This window comes from Pistacia vera, unplaced genomic scaffold, assembly GCF_008641045.1.
Source record: "Pistacia vera cultivar Batoury unplaced genomic scaffold, PisVer_v2 Contig46, whole genome shotgun sequence".
In the NCBI taxonomy this organism is placed as follows: domain Eukaryota; kingdom Viridiplantae; phylum Streptophyta; class Magnoliopsida; order Sapindales; family Anacardiaceae; genus Pistacia; species Pistacia vera.
Window position 1 is genome coordinate 440,713 of NW_022196290.1, and position 20,305 is coordinate 461,017.

The 20,305-nt window shown below is 36.2% G+C and overlaps 4 protein-coding genes, 1 non-coding gene and 1 pseudogene across 5 annotated transcripts; 5 read left to right on the forward strand and 1 right to left on the reverse strand.

The window, feature by feature from the left end:
- Nucleotides 1-3,525: 3,525 nt before the first annotated feature.
- LOC116144990 lies at nucleotides 3,526-7,443 on the forward strand (annotated as a pseudogene).
- Nucleotides 7,444-8,008: 565 nt separating this feature from the next.
- Nucleotides 8,009-8,914, forward strand: LOC116145048 (extensin). The gene has a single exon (XM_031430498.1). The coding sequence runs from the start codon at nucleotides 8,009-8,011 to the stop codon at nucleotides 8,912-8,914; it is 906 nt and encodes a 301-aa protein (XP_031286358.1).
- Nucleotides 8,915-9,259: 345 nt separating this feature from the next.
- On the forward strand, nucleotides 9,260-11,971 carry LOC116144991 (DNA-directed RNA polymerase II subunit RPB7). The gene is made up of 6 exons (XM_031430446.1): nucleotides 9,260-9,638; nucleotides 9,725-9,890; nucleotides 9,977-10,027; nucleotides 10,381-10,446; nucleotides 10,556-10,624; nucleotides 11,661-11,971. Exons 1-6 carry the CDS (start codon nucleotides 9,292-9,294, stop codon nucleotides 11,721-11,723), a joined length of 762 nt encoding a protein of 253 aa, XP_031286306.1. The 5' UTR covers nucleotides 9,260-9,291; the 3' UTR covers nucleotides 11,724-11,971.
- A 1,101-nt stretch (nucleotides 11,972-13,072) lies between these two features.
- LOC116145000 (pentatricopeptide repeat-containing protein At3g46790, chloroplastic-like) lies at nucleotides 13,073-15,317 on the forward strand. Its single transcript, XM_031430453.1, has one exon. It carries the CDS (start codon nucleotides 13,141-13,143, stop codon nucleotides 15,208-15,210), a length of 2,070 nt encoding a protein of 689 aa, XP_031286313.1. The 5' UTR covers nucleotides 13,073-13,140; the 3' UTR covers nucleotides 15,211-15,317.
- A 158-nt stretch (nucleotides 15,318-15,475) lies between these two features.
- TRNAV-CAC lies at nucleotides 15,476-15,549 on the reverse strand. The gene has a single exon. It is a non-coding gene; the product is annotated as a tRNA-Val (tRNA).
- An 88-nt stretch (nucleotides 15,550-15,637) lies between these two features.
- On the forward strand, nucleotides 15,638-19,904 carry LOC116145099 (GRIP1-associated protein 1). Its single transcript, XM_031430542.1, has 15 exons — nucleotides 15,638-15,746; nucleotides 15,848-15,941; nucleotides 16,033-16,079; nucleotides 16,189-16,278; nucleotides 16,396-16,449; nucleotides 16,952-17,029; nucleotides 17,127-17,195; nucleotides 17,268-17,438; nucleotides 17,522-17,648; nucleotides 17,927-17,961; nucleotides 18,314-18,403; nucleotides 18,512-18,616; nucleotides 19,029-19,199; nucleotides 19,363-19,472; nucleotides 19,583-19,904. The coding sequence occupies exons 1-15, from the start codon at nucleotides 15,711-15,713 to the stop codon at nucleotides 19,656-19,658; spliced, it is 1,353 nt and encodes a 450-aa protein (XP_031286402.1). The 5' UTR covers nucleotides 15,638-15,710; the 3' UTR covers nucleotides 19,659-19,904.
- Nucleotides 19,905-20,305: the final 401 nt, after the last annotated feature.

Here is a 20,305-nt window from a genome sequence, read left to right on the forward strand (position 1 = left end):
CGATTGTCGAGTCCTATAGTGTTCGGCTTGGCTCGGCTTGTATACACCCCTAGGTGCAAGTATGCAATATTGCACAAAATTAAGTTTCTCTATTCATGCATATGCTTCTCTTAAACATTTCATCAGACAACAAGCATGCATACTTAAATTATACTTTAACTACGCTTCTCCTTCTTTCTTAAACCATCCATAATTAGAGTAAAACTCCCTTGAATCATCACAAATCCTAGCCAAGAAAATACACTGCATAAATGCTCTGAAACTCTTTCTAAATTCAACCCAACTTCTATCAAATTCTAACAACTCAACCAACCCTTCTCATGTAGAAAAAACCTATTCATGGATCAGCATCAAACTCAATAACAAGTTTCATACACAAATCTCAAGCATATGAACCTCATATAAAATTCACAAAAAACAATCTCTATGCTTTACTTGCTCAAACAAGGGTTAGGGTTGGATTTACTTATCTTTTTCTTGAGTAGTTTCACAAAAGCTCACCATCTTTGTTGGACTTGTTCTCTTTCTCAAACCCTAAGCATAAACTATATAAGAATTTCATACTAACATAAATTAATCTCAAGTCTAGAGCAAGAATCATTACCTCTTGATGCTTAAGATCAAATCCTTGTCAAAATCCAACCAAAAGCCCTCAATTTCCTTAGGGTCTGCTTGCGAGTTTTATGGTAGCGGTTATGAGGGTAAAATATCATAACGGTTTTGAGGGTAAACCACCGTAGCAATTTTGAGGGGTTTTTAGTAACGGTTTTTAAAACACCCAACCTGTGCTTGGGAGTTTATTTTCTAACGGTTCTGACAGTTTTTTAAAATGATAAATTTACATATATGTCCATAAAAATACCCCAACTTCAATCAATATTTGGGAGTTTTTTTTTTTCAATTACCGATACTTAGTATCAAAGTTCCTTCCAAGTTTAATTTATTTGTAAGTTCTTTCATTGTATATTATTTATTTCATCACACAATCATTCGAAATCTGTCATTTTAAGAGAATAAATATGTTGCCACAATGTTGGACTTCGCAAATTATCAATATAACAGCCGCAACAGCATTTCTAAAAATAGTTTTTTGTTCTTTTCTTCAATCAGTGAAGTAAAGCCATAAAAAACAATCTTTATTTAACAAACTAACAATGATTCAATCAATCACCTAAACACAAATAGAAATAAGCAAATAGAGGAAAAACCACCTAATTTTGTAAAACAACTGGTAAAGAAATGCAATTAAATCATATACAGTCTGCAGAGAGTTTACCAGATTAAAAGAACAAAAAATTGAAGGGGAAAATGAAGAAGAAAGAAAGACAAACCTTCATATCTCTAATGAAGGATTAGAAAGCCTAAGATAAAAGATTCAAAAGCATTGTAATAGTCATCTAAAAGTTGAAGATTGAATGGAGTTTGAAGAAATTTTTAAATCAGCAAAGGGATTATTGTATATGAATAATTGTGGAAAGGGGTTTTTTTGGGATAAAATTTTTAAACCAGCCAAAACACCCCGATTTGGGGTGTTTTATAAACCCCTCAAAAATACACTACACTGGTTTTGAGGGGTTTTTAAACCAGTCAAAACCAACCCATTAAAAATTTGGCAAGTAATGGTTTTCAAACACCTCAAAACCAGTCTAATTAAAAACCTCCCAAAACCAATGAAAAAAAAACTCTCAAGCAGACCCTTAGCAAAATGGATGAAGAATTGAGAGAAATGGAGAGTAGTAGAATTGTATGGGGTGTAGAGAATGGGAGGGTTTCTAAGGCTAAACCCTTGTTAGCTCATATAAATAAGCACTCTTTCCCATTTTGCCCTTGCACTTTTTTGAAAATTCCATCTTTACCCTTTAATTCTTCACACATCCACCCTTACTCCAATGCATTCTCCTTGCAATTTCCTTGCGTTTCACTCCTCACTTTTCGTGCTAATTAGGGGTAGAATGGTCACTTCACCCCTAAGGAAAATTCTCTAGAAATTTCACTAGAAAAATCAACCGACTCTTCGCCCCGGCGAAAAAACATATAGCATACGTTGTTGCAGCGAAGCTTCTTCTTCACCCCGGCGAAGTCTGCACTTCCATAATTCTCCAAGGCTTTACCAAATTCAGGGCATCCAAACAACTTTAACTCCTTACAAACTTACCCTAGGGTAACCAATCAACAATAACAACATAGCAATTTAACTTAGGGCCAACAAACAACACCAAGACAAAAATAAGCATACCAAACTACGTACCTCAAAGTGGGCGTTACAGCCTACATGGTTTAGGCAAGTTGTCCTTCGGTTTTAATGTTCTCTCTGCATCTTACAGTGTTGGGGTGGCCTTGTTCAATGCTTTTGCATGCTTGATGGCTATTGTCATCAAGGTTTGGTTCATTTGGCATGGTTGCTTGCAAGTGAGTGCAACAACCATGTGAGTGGTGTTTTGATGGTGTGGGTTAACAGGCTTCTTGCTCTTGCATTGAACTGTCGACTGCTCATTATCTTTAATCTTTTCCCGAGCGCAATTATTGTCTTGCGAGTGGTCTCGGTATCCTGTATTGCTTACCTATGAAAAAGAATTCTATAGTATCGTTGTCCTTTTCCGCTCATAATTTGATCTTCGGGGGTAGGGTTTAAAATTTAATGAATAAGATTTATTTTTTTAATATTAGTTGGTAGGTGAGTGGGAGTTTGGAATGAAATATACAAAATAAATATAAATTTTGATGATTAAAACAAAGTATAAAGTTACCTATTGTACAAGGTGTGATGACCTACAAAATCTATAAAGTAGATATGTTAACAAACATAAAGAGGCTTATGAAAATCATGTGTGGAGACTTTGACAACATATTTAACTATTTTATTTCATGTCAATCTCAAACAACTACACCATCAAAAACAAACCAATCCTCCCTTTTAAGTTAATATAATCTTTCTCCATGGACTAATACAACATTTTGTCAATTTTTTATTATTTTTTTGAAGTATTTTTTAGCATTTCTTGAAAGGTTATTATCAATCGAAGAATACTTATTTAAAAAAATAGAGAAAAAAGATACAAATTTATTATTTATATTAATAAATGGATACCTTTATCAATTAAATAAAAAACTATTTTTTATCAATAAACCTTTGAGTGATAAAAAGTGTCTATTTATTAATACAAATAAAATTAATGTCTTTTATTTTTAAAATTTTAAATAAGTGTCCCTGAAAAGAGAATAACCCCTTTTGGAAATGTAAAGATTAGGATAAAGATAGGACAATATTGTAATAAAGTAGAATAAGAAGGGTAATTACGAAACAAGTGATTATTATTATGTTATTAGCCACTAGGCTCCTCCGCCAACATCGGAGCCGCAGTCAGTGTCTGTGTTCTCTGCCACCTCCATTTCTTTGTTTAAATTATTTAGTATTTTATCAATAAAAAATCAAATATTTTTTTAATATTATTTTTCTATTCTTTAAAGTAGAGAGGCTACTTCAGATTCTGTGGCTTGCGTTCTTTGTTCTCTGTTGTTTTTAAGATTGATTTGTGCTGTAGAAAGGAGTAAAAATGGCGCAGGGAAGTATGGACCCTGCCGTTTTGGACGATATCATTAGTCGTTTATTGGATTTCAAGAACGGGAGACCTGGCAAACAAGTTCAACTCAGTGAGTCCGAGATCCGCCAACTCTGTACGGTCTCCAGAGAAATCTTCCTTCAAAACCTAATCTTTTGAACTCGTGCACCATCAAGATCTGCGGTACGCCGTCGTTTTTACCCCCCCTTTTCTGTTTGAAGGTTAAATTGTGATAAGAGATAAGAACAGTAATAAAGTTGTGATTTTTTTTTTTTTACTTATAACCTGTAGCTTTTTAAATGATACGGTAAAGGTCTCTCTTTTAGTGCCGTTGATGTTGTTTTGTGTTTGGGTTTGATTTAGTGGAAATTTAGTAGGAAGTTTGTGGCTTTTGAGAAGAAAAATTGGGTTTTTAAAATGAAGGTAAAGGATAAACACAAAAGAGTGAATTGAGGGATTTTAAAAAGATTTTTATTTTGGTTTCCGTAGCTCATTGAGTTTGTGTGATTTTGATTTGGTGTTACAATGGGATTGAAACCTTTCTATAGCCTTGTAATACTCATCCCGAAATTAAAAGGAACAAGGGGGGATAAGTGGATGGGTTTGAGCATGTCGGTGCTAAAGGCCTACATTGAGGCTGATTAGTATATAGAGCTTGTCTGAACTTGGTTTTTGGAGATTTAATGGGATGTTTGTGCTTGAAATGGATTAGTGGTAGAAGTTATTGCTGTATATTTGTCAATATCTTTGTATTGAAGTTTCTGTTATGGTGTGAACTGTTTTCAGTTAAGTTCTCTCATTTGATATCTAAGAGAAGGTGAAATAATTAATTCCACCTTGTTATCTTTAACAATTATTGTTCTTGACTGTTTGACATTGATCTTTCGTGAAATTCATTTGGTGTGCTTTAGCTATTGGCTTTGCCTCACTTTCAGTGTCTCTTTTGGGTAATGGATGGTGGTAACCTATTGATTTCAAATCTAAATATGAGAGATTTGGAGAGCATAACACGAAAACGGCAACTGCATGAGGGGAAAAAGGGCATTAAGGGAAAATAATCTGTTTCTTGTTTGCTTCCATTTAACGAGGGAAGTGGTGCCACTACAGTATTGCTGCTTGTAGGATTCACATTGTAATATTCATTACAGAAGGCCAGAGTAACCTCAATTGTGTGCCTAAATTGCTCTTGCAACATAGCAGAGCAGGTGAAACAAATAACTATGGGTTATATGGCTAGTTGTATTTGGTCAAACAAATAGGAACTCTTGAGAGTTGAATCAAATATTGATATCTCACCTCACTGTTATGTGAAATTAAGTGACAGACAACGTTAAAGGATTCGCGCAGTATGAAGCTTAGATTACTGGTTAAGATTTTACCTATTGTTATGTAAATTTCGATTTTAGAAGCCTTATCTCTACATTTTTAGTGCAGTTTGTGTTTGGTTTTTAAAGTAGGAATGGTGCAATTCATTTTTTCAAAAATTTGTTTGACTAGAGTTTGACTGGGTTCTATTATGATCCTTTAACTGGATTTCTGGTTGGTTGTTCTTTGTTTGCATATATGTACTATGAAATTCTTCAATCATTCTTACTTATATTGTATCTGTTGCCACTAAAGTTGAGTCTTAAACCTTTGTGCTTTTTGCTTTCTTTTTCTGAATTTCCAGGAGATATTCATGGCAGTATTCGGATCTTTTGAGGCTTTTGAATACGGGGGTTTCCCTACAAGGCTAAATTATTCCTTGGGGACTATGTTGACCGTGGCAAGCAGAGTTGTGAAACAATATGCCTTTTGCTTGCATATAAAATCAAATACCCGAGAAACTTTTTCTTCTAAGAGGAAATCATGAATGCGCCTCTATCAACCGGATTATGGATTTTATGATGAATGCAAACGCCGATTCAATGTGAGACTATGGAAAGTATTTACTGATTGTTTAACTGCCTTCCTGTAGCGCTCTAATCGATGACAAGATATTGTGCATGCATGGTGGCCTTTCCCCTGATTAACAAATTTGGATCAAATTGGAAGGTACCCCGTCCCACTGATGTTCCAGATTCTGGTTACTTTGTGATTTACTTTGGTCAGATCCTGAAGAGAGTGAAGGGCTGGGGAATGAATGACCGAGGAGTCTCATACACTTTGGGCAGATGCGTGTCAGATTTTTGATGAAGCATGATATGGACTGGTCTGTCGTGCACATCAGGTTAGGGACATTAGCTTCTCTTCTTCTCTCTTCACCCGTGTTCTTGAGGCAAGTAGCTTAACTTGATGCTTATTCTTCCAGGTTGTGAGGATGGGTATGAGTTCTTTGCTGATAGACAGCTCGTCACAATATTTTCTGCTCCCAACTATTGCGGTGAATTTGATAATGCTGGTGCAATGATGAGTGTTGATGAAAGCTTAATGTGCTCTTCCAAATCCTTAAGCCTACAGATAAAAAGCCAAGGTTCTCATGAAAAAATCTGGTGATTGCTGTTCAAATTACTGGTTAGAATTGCTAATGTGAGTTTCACATTGCTTCTTTTGCTAAATAAAATTTGTTAATGTGATCTTAAATATAAACGAGGAAATTGCTTTCTAGTGCTGAAATCTGAAGTAGTTTCCTAAGTGTAATGGTGCATGCAGTTGTCAGTCATATTGGTAGAATTCAAATGTGCTAGTAATCATGTGGATCTTTGCTGATATATGTTTATATCACCATTTTTTGGTCTAGATCCTTAATATAAATTGGAATATTAAACTAGATTAAGTTTGAGTTCAGAATAACAGTGATTTAATTAATTGAGATGAACTTCACATGAGCTTCTCAACCTACCAGTTCATCTGAATTGACGGCACAGAATTTGCTGGAATTGTGTTTTCCTTCCACAAATACTACTTGCCTTATTTATGGCATCTGCCTTGCTATCTGATGTTCCATGAGTAAACACAAGCATCATAGGATGCAGACTTCTCATGCCCCTGTAACTTTCAGTCCATTCTCCTTCCCATATATGTTGGTCAAATTTTAATGCTTTTACCTATAATAATAGCAAATGATAGAGATGGGCCATCTCTTTCAATTTTATCTTGGTCGTATTTGAATGAAGCCTATCTTGTGGTTTCCTCTTTATTGTGTCTATCTATATGATTAAATTATTTTAAGATTGTGGTTAATGATCTCTCTGCTCTATACTAGTTTTGTGATATGGTGAAGACAATGATATGCGCAGCCAAGAGAAGTCATCTTAGTTTTGTGGGATTTTCAAACATCCATTTGGATTCTTGAACATATTATTATATTGTTGTTAAAATTTCTATATATTAGTTACACCATCTTGTTAAAGTTCTTGCTGCTTCTATATGACAAACTCGAACCCATACCAAAAGTATTTGAGCTTTCTATAACTTCACTCTTTAAACATTCATTGGTTTATTCTGACTGTTCTGATTTCTGATTTTGCTAATGTTACACATTCCTTGCAGTCTATTTGTGAGTTAAGGAAAAATCAGTTGAAGATAAACCTGTTTTATAGCTCCTTCAGTGTCGGAAGTTGCAGATCATTATGCTTCTTTCAGCATTGAGGGGATGAGTTATTTGTTAAAATTTATTGCGTCAAAAGAGGAGCTCTCCTACTTAAACGTGGAGGTAACTTCTTCATAGGGCGGCATCAATGGGCAGGGTATTCATTTCTTACAATTAAGTTTTCACACGGAAATTCAATGGCCGTGTATATTCATAATGTTTTGTAAATGACTGCACTTTGTAGAATGTAAGACCCAGTTGGAAGATTGTCTTCTTCAATATAAGGTTTCTCTCTACCTCTCTAGTTAGCTTTGGCTGTAAACTCTTGAGGTATGGTGCTGTCTTGATTGAATGGATTAGCATGTATTGTCATCTCTATTGCTGTTTGCATTGTATTGCTAATTTGCTGCTAGTGACAAAACTACTAGTTGAATGAATTTGAGTTTGCATTTCATTTCATGCGTATGAAATTTTATGACATTGATTAGTCACTTCTTGACCACCGCTGCCTCCTCTTGCCATCAGAGCCTTAGCTCTTTGTCATAGCCCTGTCGTCACTGTTCACTTGAAATGTCAAAATTGGCATGCTATAGATCCAAAACCTCTACTATTCTCAGAAAAGTTCATTCTTGAAATGTCAAACTTGGCACGTCACTAGATTCAAAATCTACTATACTTAGATAGTCAATAACAGCTTTAGTCGACAGGGTTAACGTGGAAGCTGATGCAACTATTAGTTTTGCATGTTCATGTGCTCAAGCCCATTTGTCACTCCAGTTTTTAGTGCTTAATTCACAAGGTGCATGTTCATGTTCATGTGCTTGTAACTGGTAAGTGACAAAAAGCTCAAGCCCTATTTATAATCTAACTGTGAACCCTTTTTCAGTACTGCATCAGAACCCTAATGAACTTCACAAGTTAGCATAGACAGGCAAAAATGAAGATGCTTACTTCTTTATTTGTTCACGTTTTGCTTGTAGTGGTTGCCTCTACTACCAGAGTTTTTGGTAGTGGATACCTTGAAGATGAACCTCATAGTGATGGAGGACATGTAACAACACAAGGAGCAATCTACGGGCATCCTCCACCACAACATTATGGTCATTTACCTCCAATTCACAAACACCCACCTCATCATAAACATCCACCACCTCACAAGTATCCTCCACCCCCTCGTGGCCATCCACCACCGTTGCAATACCCTCCACCACCCTCTCATGGTTATCCTCCACCTTCCCAATCTCCACCACCTACTCAATATCTCCCACCCTCTCATGGTTATCCTCCACCTTCCCACTCTCCACCACCCTCTCATGGGCATCCTCCTCCTTCCCACTCTCCACCACCCTCTCATGGGCATCCGCCACCTTCCCAATCTCCACCACCCCAATCCCCGCCACCATCTCCTAGGTATCCACCACCATCACCACCCACGACAACTTATCCTCCACCTACTGCAACTTATCCACCACCATCGCCGCCCACTACAACATATCCACCACCCTCTCATGGGCATCCTCCACCTTCCCAATCTCCACCACCCCAATCCCCGCCACCATCTCCCAGGTATCCACCACCATCACCACCCACGACAACTTATCCTCCACCATCACCACCCACTGCAACTTATCCACCACCGTCACCACCCACTGCAACTTATCCACCACCAACCCAGTACCCTCCACCTTCTCCTAGATATCCACCTCCAACTCATACGTATCCACCACCATCTCAAACGTATCCACCACCATCCCAATATAATCCACCACCATCTTCACCATATCCTAGACCACCGCGTGCATGGAATTACCAACCACCTTACACCCAGTCAGTTACCCTTTGAGTATATGAATCAACTCTATATAGCATGTGTACTTGTTGCTAATAATAATAATATGTGAAGTACTGTGAGAACTCTTTGTCCTTGCTCTTTTTCTTCGGTGAACATAGTGACTGTCTAAAACCCTATGCCTATTAGTAGCAACGAAATAATATTATATATTGTACTGAAGTTATCCAATATTCCATGCTTTTCTTTTTGTTTAACCTGTAAAAGAATGAAATTTTGAGAAAAGCACAACCAAAACAATAAGAATTACGGCCAAACTGAAATGATCATTGATTCACTATATCTTTCATCGTGTACGTAGCAAGAGAAAAAAATTGTAGATTTAACCACTCATGATTCCATAGAAAGGATATTCAAGTTTAATTACATGAATGATATCTATTTCCATAAACTTTCGTATTAATGATCCACTATCACAAAAGGGTGTGGCATCGGCCAATTTGATGATGATATATAAACAAGATCCTAAAGCTGAAGGTTTTGTATTTGCCTCAAACAATTTTGGAACTCAAAACGCATATAGCTTCACCGTTTTAGTCCAAACTTCTCCGTATAATAACGTGGAAGCGCAACCAAGTTTCATTCTTCAGAGAAAATCAAAGATGTTCTTCCATATAATATTGGAGCGTAACATGCAACTTCACCCACGCCATTTCGGTCGCACACTGCGCGACCGTCTCGTCTCCAAGCTCATGAAAGATGTTGAAGGCACCTGCAGGTAATTAATTCAAAACTCTTAAACTATCTAAATTCAATAACGAAACACTAATTGATACGACACCACCTTGAGACATTTCTCTCCAGTGGCCGTCACGGATTTGTGGTGGCGATAACGGGCGTAGACAACATCGGGAAAGGGCGGATTCGTGACGGAACGGGTTTCGTCACGTTTCCGGTGAAATATCAGTGTGTTGTGTTTAGACCCTTTAAAGGAGAAATTTTAGAAGCTGTCGTTACTATGGTAAACAAGGTACGATTAATCAGTCAAGTTGATTTTTTTTTTTTTTTAATGATAATTTTTGTGCCTCATTTTAACTGAGTTTGGAAATTTTGCAGATGGGATTTTTTGCTGAAGCTGGACCTGTTCAAATTTTTGTTTCAAACCATGTAAGCTTATGTTTTAACATATTTGGTTTGAGTACTTTAGGAATATAAGATAGTCAAACCTTAGTTTTGACAGTGATCAAAGTGAATGTTTGTTCTGAAAGAAGCAAATTTTGAGAATGGTTCATTTATTGATATTGTATATGTGGATCTGTTACTGTGTTACATGACTAATGTGATGGCAATTAACTCTTTTTGGTTCAAAGTTTTAACCTTTTTATGTTGGTGTCATATGTTCTTGGTTTGATGGTGAGTTCTGCATCATTAAAGGTGTTTCATTAAGATTGAGTAAATTCTTGAACTGCAAATTTTGAGATTTGTTACATCAGTATTTAAATCATTGGTATGTGTTTTAGTTGATACCGGATGATATGGAGTTCCAATCTGGAGATGCCCCGAACTATACAACCTCAGATGGATCAGTATGCTTCAGTTTCAACTTATTTTCAATTTGTTATCAAACGAAACTTAATACTAGTTTTTGAGTTGTACTAATGTAAGCTTGAAATTGGTACCTTGGGGTTCTTGCAGGTTAAAATTCAAAAGGATAGTGAAGTGCGGTTGAAGATAATTGGGACTCGTGTAGATGCTACTGAAATTGTATGCACTTAATCATATTTTTCCTAATTAATCAAAATATCTACAGGCAATTCCTTTGTAGCATTCATTGTGTCAACCTGAAACACTACTTTGAACCAGATTCTCTGTCAGATAACTCAAAACTTATTATAAAGAGACTTGCATATTATTACTGATAGAATTGGTCAATCCCATATGTTGGGTCATGTCTATTGATGGAGGTAGTTGTTGGTTCTAACTCCTTACCTGTTGGTCAAACACTCAGCTCAATTTAACCTGGGCTCTGACACTATGATAGAATTTGAGGTGGACCTGACTCCTCACCTAATAAGGTTTTATTAAATGGAAAGATTACACACTCTTATAAACTAGAGGTTTGAACATGCCTAATCAGTGTGTGACTCCAACAATTACTAGTCCTTTATATGACTTAATAATAAGTGATTACAGATTTAACATTCCTCAAATTTAATTGTCATGGCATCATGCTTGTTTATCTTTCTCCATATGTGAGATACAATTTCTATTGTTTCTTTATAGAAGGGGTAAATCATAGGCCTGTCTTCTGTAAGGTATTATTCATGGTGGTTTTGAGTGCCATTGGGAAGCATCACTTTTGGAGGTAAATGATTAATCTTATTTTAGCTCACTAGGTTTATCCTTCCTTCAGGTATGTGATTCTGTGACATGTTAGCTCCTATCGATTCAGTACATGTGCCGATTAGTACAATGGACAGCGATTAATTTGTGAAAACAATTTTGGAAGAGCATTCATCATTAACAGTTAACAGGGATAGTGTAAACACTATTGCATTCTAAACTGATCTAACTCGCTTGCCATATAAATGTTTTCTTTGATTCTTGCGTTGATACGGATTGAAAGACCTATTCTTAATGGTTTCCCAGAAAAGTAAATTTGAATATGGAATTCTGTGATACAAAATTAAACATATCCTTTTTGAGCAATGTACTTAATGAGCACAAATACTATATGTACGATTTGATGATTTATCAAAGTATTCTTACTGCTTATCTTGTACTTTGGTCCCTTTTGCAGTTCTGTATTGGCACCATAAAGGATGATTTCTTGGGCGTGGTTAATGACCCTACAACAATTTAATGAAGTTGATGCTTGAGATGTTTCTTTGCAGGAGAGAGTTATCTGCTTGCCTCATGTTTCTTGTTGTTTAGTTAGTTTCAAAGGGCATTGGCTTCCCCTTGAAATTATGATCTATTGTTGGTGAACATTCTTGTTTATCTGCACATTAAGATAAGTATTTATACTAATAAAATTTCAGAGAAGTCAATGATGGAAATTGCAACAAATGCCAAAGATTGTTTTGCAAGGAATTGGCATTGCCATATTTGCTTTGCAAGGAATTGGCATTGCCATATTTGCTTTGCCTTAAATAGCCAGAGTATTCGAATGGTGATATGTGTCTGGACGCTAGAGACAATTCTATTTGGGAATTCAACGAGGGTACATTCGGCGCCGCTGGACTCAACCTTTTTCGACCATCTTTGTTGGTTAGGTGGACCAATATTCTATCGTAAAGTTGATGATTTAAGGAAATAAGGTTGTTTCTATTAATATTTATAAAAATACTACGGATACTGATAATTTATATTGAATTTTTGTACCGATGTTCGTGACATTCAGTCAGACGTAATCACATTAGCGACAAAACATATCATTCGTGAATGAACGACCGTCCAATAATTATGGACACCTGTTCATATTTGATGCACGATCGTTCATCACGAATGGACGAGCGTTCATGAAAATAACAATGAACTCTCGTCAATATTATTTGGACAGGATTCCATTTACTATGGACGGGTATCCACCTCATATGGAAACCCGTCCATAAAATTTTAAAAATAAATAATGGACGCCAGTAGTAACTCACGAGTTAAGAAAATGTTTCTTATAAGACTAGGTTTTCAAGCTGAAGTTCCAGAATGGACTGGTGTGCCTTCTGAAAGCAACGTTAAGTGGTTGGGGACTCGGGTTTGGCCACTGGAAAAGGGAGAACATAGATTTTTAATTGAAAGGGATCGTATCGGAAAGAGAAGACAAGATTCGTGTGGTTGTCAATTCCCAGCATCTATTGTTATTTTCGTGGACGCTTATCCATTCGTGATGAATGACAGTCCATCAAATATAGATGAGCATCCATAATTGTTGAATGATCATTCATTCACGGAAAACATGTGTTGTTTCTAATATGACTGTGTTTGACTAGATGTCACGTATATCGATACAAAAATTTAATGCAAATTATCAGTGTCCGTAGCATTATTATAATACTTATAGCTTTTAATAAAATAAAAAAATAAAAATAAAAACTTAATTTTGACAATTTTAACATATATTAAGTCTCGGTGGTTTCTTTCACGAGTCGAAAAAGGGAATTTCAATTAATTTTTAAAGCTGTTCAACCCTTCAAAAACTATGAATTATTTTATTTGAGATATGATCAACAAAGGTAATTGCAATTCAATTTGCAGAGAAATAATAACAAAGGTAATTTTGTATGCTCGCAAACAAGACAAAACAGTACTTATCTGCCCGGCTCGCAACATCAGCTCCTATAAAAATCTCAGGTTCAGTCAGCAGATACTGCGACTGCAAGTCTCATCTGATGTGGGCGTTTCACTCTCCGCAAACTACCCAACTAACTTTTCGCTACAACAATTCAGCTCGTGCTCCTCCAAAACCACCCATCTGCTCAATAACCTTTAACTCCTCAAGCTCCACCACAACAGCCGACAACAAAAACAACTTAATCCAATCTTTATGCAAACAGGGCAATCTCAGAAAAGCTCTTAAACTCCTTACCAACGAACCAAACCCCACCCAACACACCTACGAGCTCCTCCTCCTCTCTTGCTCTCACCATAACTCTCTTTCCGATGCCCAAAACGTTCACTACCATCTCATCGATAATGGGTTCGACCAAGATCCTTTCTTGGCCACCAAACTCATTAATATGTACACAGAACTAGACTCTATTGATCACGTACGCCAGGTGTTTGATAAAACGCGTAATAGAACTATTTATGTTTGGAATGCGCTCTTTCGAGCGCTTTCGTTGGCGGGTTGTGGAGAAGAGGTTTTAAATTTGTATCGGGAAATGAATAGGATTGGGGTTCAATCGGATAGGTTCACTTATACTTATGTGCTCAAGGCTTGTGTTGCATCAAATTGTTTAATTTTCCTTTTGAATCAAGGGAAGGAGATTCACGCCAGTATTTTACGACGTGGGTATGATGCACGCGTGCATATTATGACTACTTTGATAGATATGTATGCAAGGTTTGGCTGTGTGACATATGCTAGTTATGTTTTCAATGAGATGGCTGTGAAAAATGTAGTTTCTTGGAGTGCTATGATTGCTTGTTATGCAAGAAATGGAATGGCATTTGAAGCATTGGAGATTTTTCGTGAAATGATAATGGAGACCCATGATTCGAATCCTAATTCAGTGACTATGGTTAGCGTGCTTCAAGCTTGTGCAGCTCTTGCTGCTTTAGAGCAAGGGAAGTTGATACATGCTTATATATTAAGAAGGGGTCTTGATTCAATTTTGCCTGTTATAAGTGCCCTGGTGACTATGTATGCAAGATGTGGCAAGCTTGAACTAGGGCAGCGAGTTTTCGATCAGATGGAGAAGAGGGATGTTGTTTCCTGGAATTCTTTGATTTCAAGTTATGGGGTTCATGGATTTGGAATGGAAGCAATCAAAATTTTTAAAGATATGATTTGTCATGGAATTCAGCCTAGTCCTGTATCTTTTGTTAGTGTTTTGGGAGCTTGCAGCCATGCAGGGCTTGTTGAGGAGGGAAAGATGCTATTTGAATCAATGCGGAAAGAGCATATGATAAGTCCTAGTGTGGAGCATTATGCTTGTATGGTAGATCTTCTTGGCCGAGCTAATAAGTTAGAAGAAGCAGCCAAGATTATTGAAGATATGAGGATTGAACCAGGACCTAAAGTTTGGGGTTCATTACTTGGATCATCTAGGATTCATTGTAATGTTGAGCTTGCTGAAAGAGCAAGCAAGCGACTTTTTGATCTTGAGCCTACAAACGCGGGCAATTATGTACTGCTAGCTGATGTATATGCAGAAGCTAATATGTGGGATGAGGTAAAGAGAGTAAAAAAGCTACTGGAAGTTAGAGGGCTGCAAAAGGTCCCAGGTCGATGTTGGATTGAAGTTAAGAGGAAAATGTACTCATTTGCTTCTGTTGACGAGTTCAACCCACAGGTTGAAAAGCTGCACGCTCTGTTAATCAAACTGTCCTCTGAGATGAAGGAGGAAGGCTATGTGCCACAAACCAAGGTTGTGCTCTATGACCTTGATAGAGAGGAGAAGGAACGAATTGTATTAGGCCATAGCGAAAAACTAGCAGTTGCATTTGGACTCATCAATACTAGCAAAGGAGAAACCATTCGGATTACCAAGAACTTGAGATTGTGTGAAGATTGCCATTCTTTTACGAAATTCATTTCCAAGTTTGCAAATAAAGAGATTCTGGTGCGAGATGTTAATCGCTTTCACCATTTTCGCGATGGGGTCTGTTCTTGTGGGGATTATTGGTAGTAGTCATATTGTTGTAACCAAAAATCAATCTTTTTCCTTCCAAATAACAAGAGTTGAGATAATACACACTTGTAGTTTTAATATGTACAGCATTCCACTTTCTTCAAATAGATAATATACTTTGTTCATTGTATATATTTTGATAACATAAATTTGAATAATATAAACATAACATAGCATAGTATTTAGATGATATATTCATCTAATTAGTGATTGAAAAAATTTAAAAATCTAGTAAATGAAAAATATAAAATATAAAACATATTGTCTGAGCCCGGGTTCGAACCGGGGACCTCTAGTGTGTGAGACTAGCGTGATAACCAACTACACCACCCAGACGATTGGTTATTGGTGTTATTGGTTAATTTTAATATAAATAAAATCTATATCTGATATGATTTTTAAACGGAACTGGCCTTTCCTTCTGCGTTGATAGAAACAGAATTGCAGAGAAACACCAAACAGAGAATAATTCTCTGCAATTAGTCTCCTCTCTTACCATGGAAGCGCATCATGCATCTTTAGGTCGACGAACGGTGCTGATCTATAATCCCCCTTTAATCTTCTCACAGTTATCTCTCTGAATTTCATTGTTTTCAATCAAACTAAAGGTTGTTTTCGTTTTTTGCTGTAATAGTTGGAAGAAATTCGTCAAAAACGAGCCGCAGAGAGACTCAGCAAGACTTCTTCAGGACCAGATCTCACCCAAGTTTCTTCAATTCCTATTAACGGTCTCCTCTCTCTTTTTCATTTTAATTTTCATTATTTCCTTATTTGATTAATTTAATTGCTTATGGGATTGCTTGATTTATGTATGCATAGATATCTCTGGAATGAGAAAATCGGAGAGCGGGAATCGACTCTCTGAGGTAATTATTTTTATTTTGTATCTTTAATTTCAAATATTCAAAAATCTTTCCTTGAATTCATTTGGTGGTCAAATTTGGTTATTCTGATATCTAATGATGACTGTTGTAGACCGATGTTAGTGGCTTAGTATCTCAGCTGAAAGATATGCAAAATAAGAATGTGGAATTGGAAGAAAGAAACAACATTTTGTCCTCAAAGGTATTGTTTTGATTATTATCAAGACGAGTTTTTTTTCCCGCTGTTGGAGTTATTAGTGATGGAGGCTTTTGGGTATAGTTTTTACTTTACTGAAACTTTTGTTTTCTTTTGATTCAGCTTCAAACAACAGAAGCAGAAAATGGGATTATTCAGTCACGGCTGAATGAGCTGGTTAGGGAACTCAACTTTATGTTCTATTGCATTATGCATGTTTGAGTAGAGAAATCATTATCTGTGGGATGTGGATAAGTTCTTTGTATATTTTGTTGAGTGAAAACCTCATTAACGTAGTGGTATATAATCTGATTGACTCAATTAAGATTCTTTCTTCCTATTTTCTGTTCCATTCTCCCAATTGGCAAGGCACTAGGAATAATTTTTGGGAATTTTTTCTTCAGAGTGATGTTTGTGTAAAGTCTTAATTTTTATAGTTTTTGCATGTACCAATATGATGTTTTTGATGAAGTTTAACTCGTTTATATATTAGCGTCTCTTATTACATTATTTGAGAAAAAGGATACAACCATCAGATTAATTCATAGTGGTTTGTGTTTTACTTTTTTGTCTCTCTTTGCATGCTTAGAATTTCCTTATACTTTAATAGCAGATTATGTATATCATGCTCGTACTTATAATTTGTTTATTTATATGTATTTCCTGCGATAAATTGTAGGAACAAAACACTGTACCATCTTTGAGAAGAGCTCTGAAGGATGTTGCAATGGAGAAAGATGCAGCCGTCGTTGCACGGGTATATATCATCTAAATATTATGCGCTGTTGATTTTCATCTCATATCCATGTGATTATTACTATTCTTCACCCACGAAGTCTAATATTTTAGTGTAGGAGGATCTTTCAGCTCAACTTCGCACTCTCAAAAAACGTCTAAAAGAAGCAGAAGAAGAACAGTACCGGGTATGCAAGTAATGCTGTTTTCTGAGATATGATGTGTCTTAAGTTATAGTTCTTACTTTTGCTCTTCAATAGGCTGAGGAAGATGCTGCAGCCTTGAGAGCGGAACTAAACTCGTTACAGCAACAAGCAATGAGTGGTCCTCCTGTTGGAATAACATCTATGGGAATTTCACCTATGGGAATTTCACCTGATCATATCCAAACATTAGAAAAGGAATTGGCTTCTTTAAAATATGAATTACAGGTTAGACTGTGCGCTGTTACTTTTTATGTTTCCTCCTGCTGAACCTTATGGTCATAGAATCTCATGTTGGCTGAAATATATAGCAAGAGTTACAATTGAGACAGCAAGAGCAACAACGAGCAACAGAAGAGCAAGCTCGAATTTCTGTGCTAATATCCGAAAAGCAGGAATTGGAAGAGAAACTTGCTGCAAGCTCCAGAAAAGCCTCAGGTATTAACCATAAATTTGTTCTAGTTATGATGGATTAATCTCACAATTGCGTAGTTGTGCATATCTTTTATGTACCTAGATTGTTCAATATGCAAAGCATGTGTCCTTTTAATTTTGGTACCCCTTGTAGTTCCAATCGCATAAAATTGTTCCTGAGACTTCACAAGTAACATAATAGACCTTCTAAGTCTTAAATTAGTCTTGTGGCAGCATAACAATAGTTATATATGTTACTTTTTGGTTGATTTCAAGCCGTTGATCTTGTCTCTGCATTGCAGAAGAAGATAAAGCAGTTCACAAGACATTTTCACTGGTAAGATAATGTCTTCACTATCTTTTATGAATTTTAAGCTTAACAAATTGTTAGCAATTGAGTGAACTTGCTAATTAGTTCTTAGCGCTGAAGAAAAAATGAAACAAAAAGTGAAATAATAACTTTAATTGCATGTTTGCTGTCTGCTTTGTCTTTTATGTTGATTGCTATAGTTTGTCATTCTTGTTAACAGCAACATAGTCTGTTATAGCAGCATCTCTTTGACTTCTTTTCTTATTGAGGCTTGATCACTCACTTTTTATGCAAGGCAAGAAAATGTTGAAGGGCTAATGTTTCATGTTTTGTTGTTGTGCTCTCTTATGTTTAATTTGCTTTTATTTTTATTTTGCAGGAAGACAAAGAGAAACTTGAAAAGCAATTGCATGATATGGCTGTAGTGGTTGAGAAACTAGAAAGTAGCAGACAGAAACTTCTAATGGAGGTGCAGCCTTTGCTTTCATGGTTTTTTTTTTTTTTTCTGTGATTAGTGGATTTTTCGGGGTGCATCCACATTCTTAAGGCAAAGTTGATTTCTTTTTTCTTTTGACAGATTGATAGTCAATCTTCAGAGATAGAGAGGCTTTTTTATGACAATTCTAATCTCTTGTCTACTTATCAAGAGGCAGTGGGCATAGCAAAACACTGGGAGAATCAGGTACTCAGAAGGTTTCTAGAATCAGAATTATTTATTATGGATCTCTGCAATTCTATGTTGCATGATTTATACATTAAGATGTGACTTTCCCCTAAATAAATGTGGCATGATTATCATACTTGAACTTTTTCAGTATATCACTATAAGTCACAGTCTGTCTCAGTTCAGTTCATATGGTGGCTTATTCATTTCACATCTTCATAGCTTTCTGATAATGTGCTAGAGCTATTGTCAGAACCTCTGGTTAAAGCTGATGTTAATTACGGTGTTTATTATTCTCTAGAGATGATAATAGCTTCTGTATATGCTATATTCAAAATCTTTCCAGGTGTTGGCATTGTTTCAAATAGTAATGATCATGTTTCTTAAAAGTGAGTAGTTCTGATAATCTGCATGATATGTTATTTTTCAGGTCAAAGACTGCCTTAAGCAAAATGAAGAACTCCGTGGAATTCTAGATAAGTTAAGAACTGAGCAGGCTAGTCTAGTGTCTATGAATGAAAAGAATATCCTGAGAGGTTCGTCAGAAATCTCGAATGATCCTGTCAGCCAGAATGGTTCACCAGAGTTTCTGTCCCTTAAGGTTTGGTTCATAACTTAGGAAGTTGTGTTTCTTCATGAGTCCAATGATCTTTTCTTTGAACGAATATCTACCAGCTTACATCCTGGTCCTTTTCACTATATGTTGTTCTTAGGGACATTCTTGTTGTATGTGATTATCTTACTATTCCTAGTTGTTGTTATAGGGCCAGCTTGCACAAGAACAGAGCAAAGCAGAGGCATTATCGGCTCAGGTATTGCAGCTCTCAGCAGAACTTCAGCGAGCCACACAAGCATATAATGGACTTGCACGGCTGTAAGATCTTCATTCTGTTGTCTCATTTATTTATTTTCACTAGATGTTTTGGTGTTCAAATTATTCATGAAAAATTCTCTGATGTTGATCTTTCATTTTAAATATTGCAGGTATAAACCAGTACTACGGAATATTGAAAGCAGTCTCATTAAAATGAAACAAGATGGTTCTTTAACTGTGCAATAAACAGAGGGGCCAGTTTTGTGTCAACATTCTCCATGGATGCTTTTGTGCTACCAACATATACAATTTTGTAAAAGATTTAATTTGATCACACATTCTTTATTCAATTTTAATGATTGTGTAGCTTTATAGTGTTACAATTGGTGTTTCAACCCCTACAAACAAAGAATAGAAAACATTGTTAAACGGCATGTAGTGGAAGAGAGGTAAATCCTGATTCCTTTTATGAGAAATTAATTGATTTGAGTCTCTTGATGGAGTTTTGTAGCCTTGTGCATGAATAGATATTTAGATGCAGATTTTATGCTTTCATTATGCTGTTGTTGGCTTTAAACTACTGAAATTCTGGAATCAGAACAGGTTCACCATGAAACCAGAATTAACACATATCGCATCTTCCAGATTAATAAGGAGCAAAATTTAATGGTTTCCTCAGCTAAATTGAAACCTGGACTTCCCAAACAGTGGGTTTCATGTTAAATAATGATTTGTCATCATTTGCTGTCTGTGCACATGCATAAGAAGATATGCCAACTGTAAATTACTGGCAGTTGGCATCCAATTCTCCATGATTGAAGCCTGTAATTCCTCTTGAATAGATACCAAGCTCAAAACAATATTTTATTTGGGACTTCTGAAGGAATCTCCGG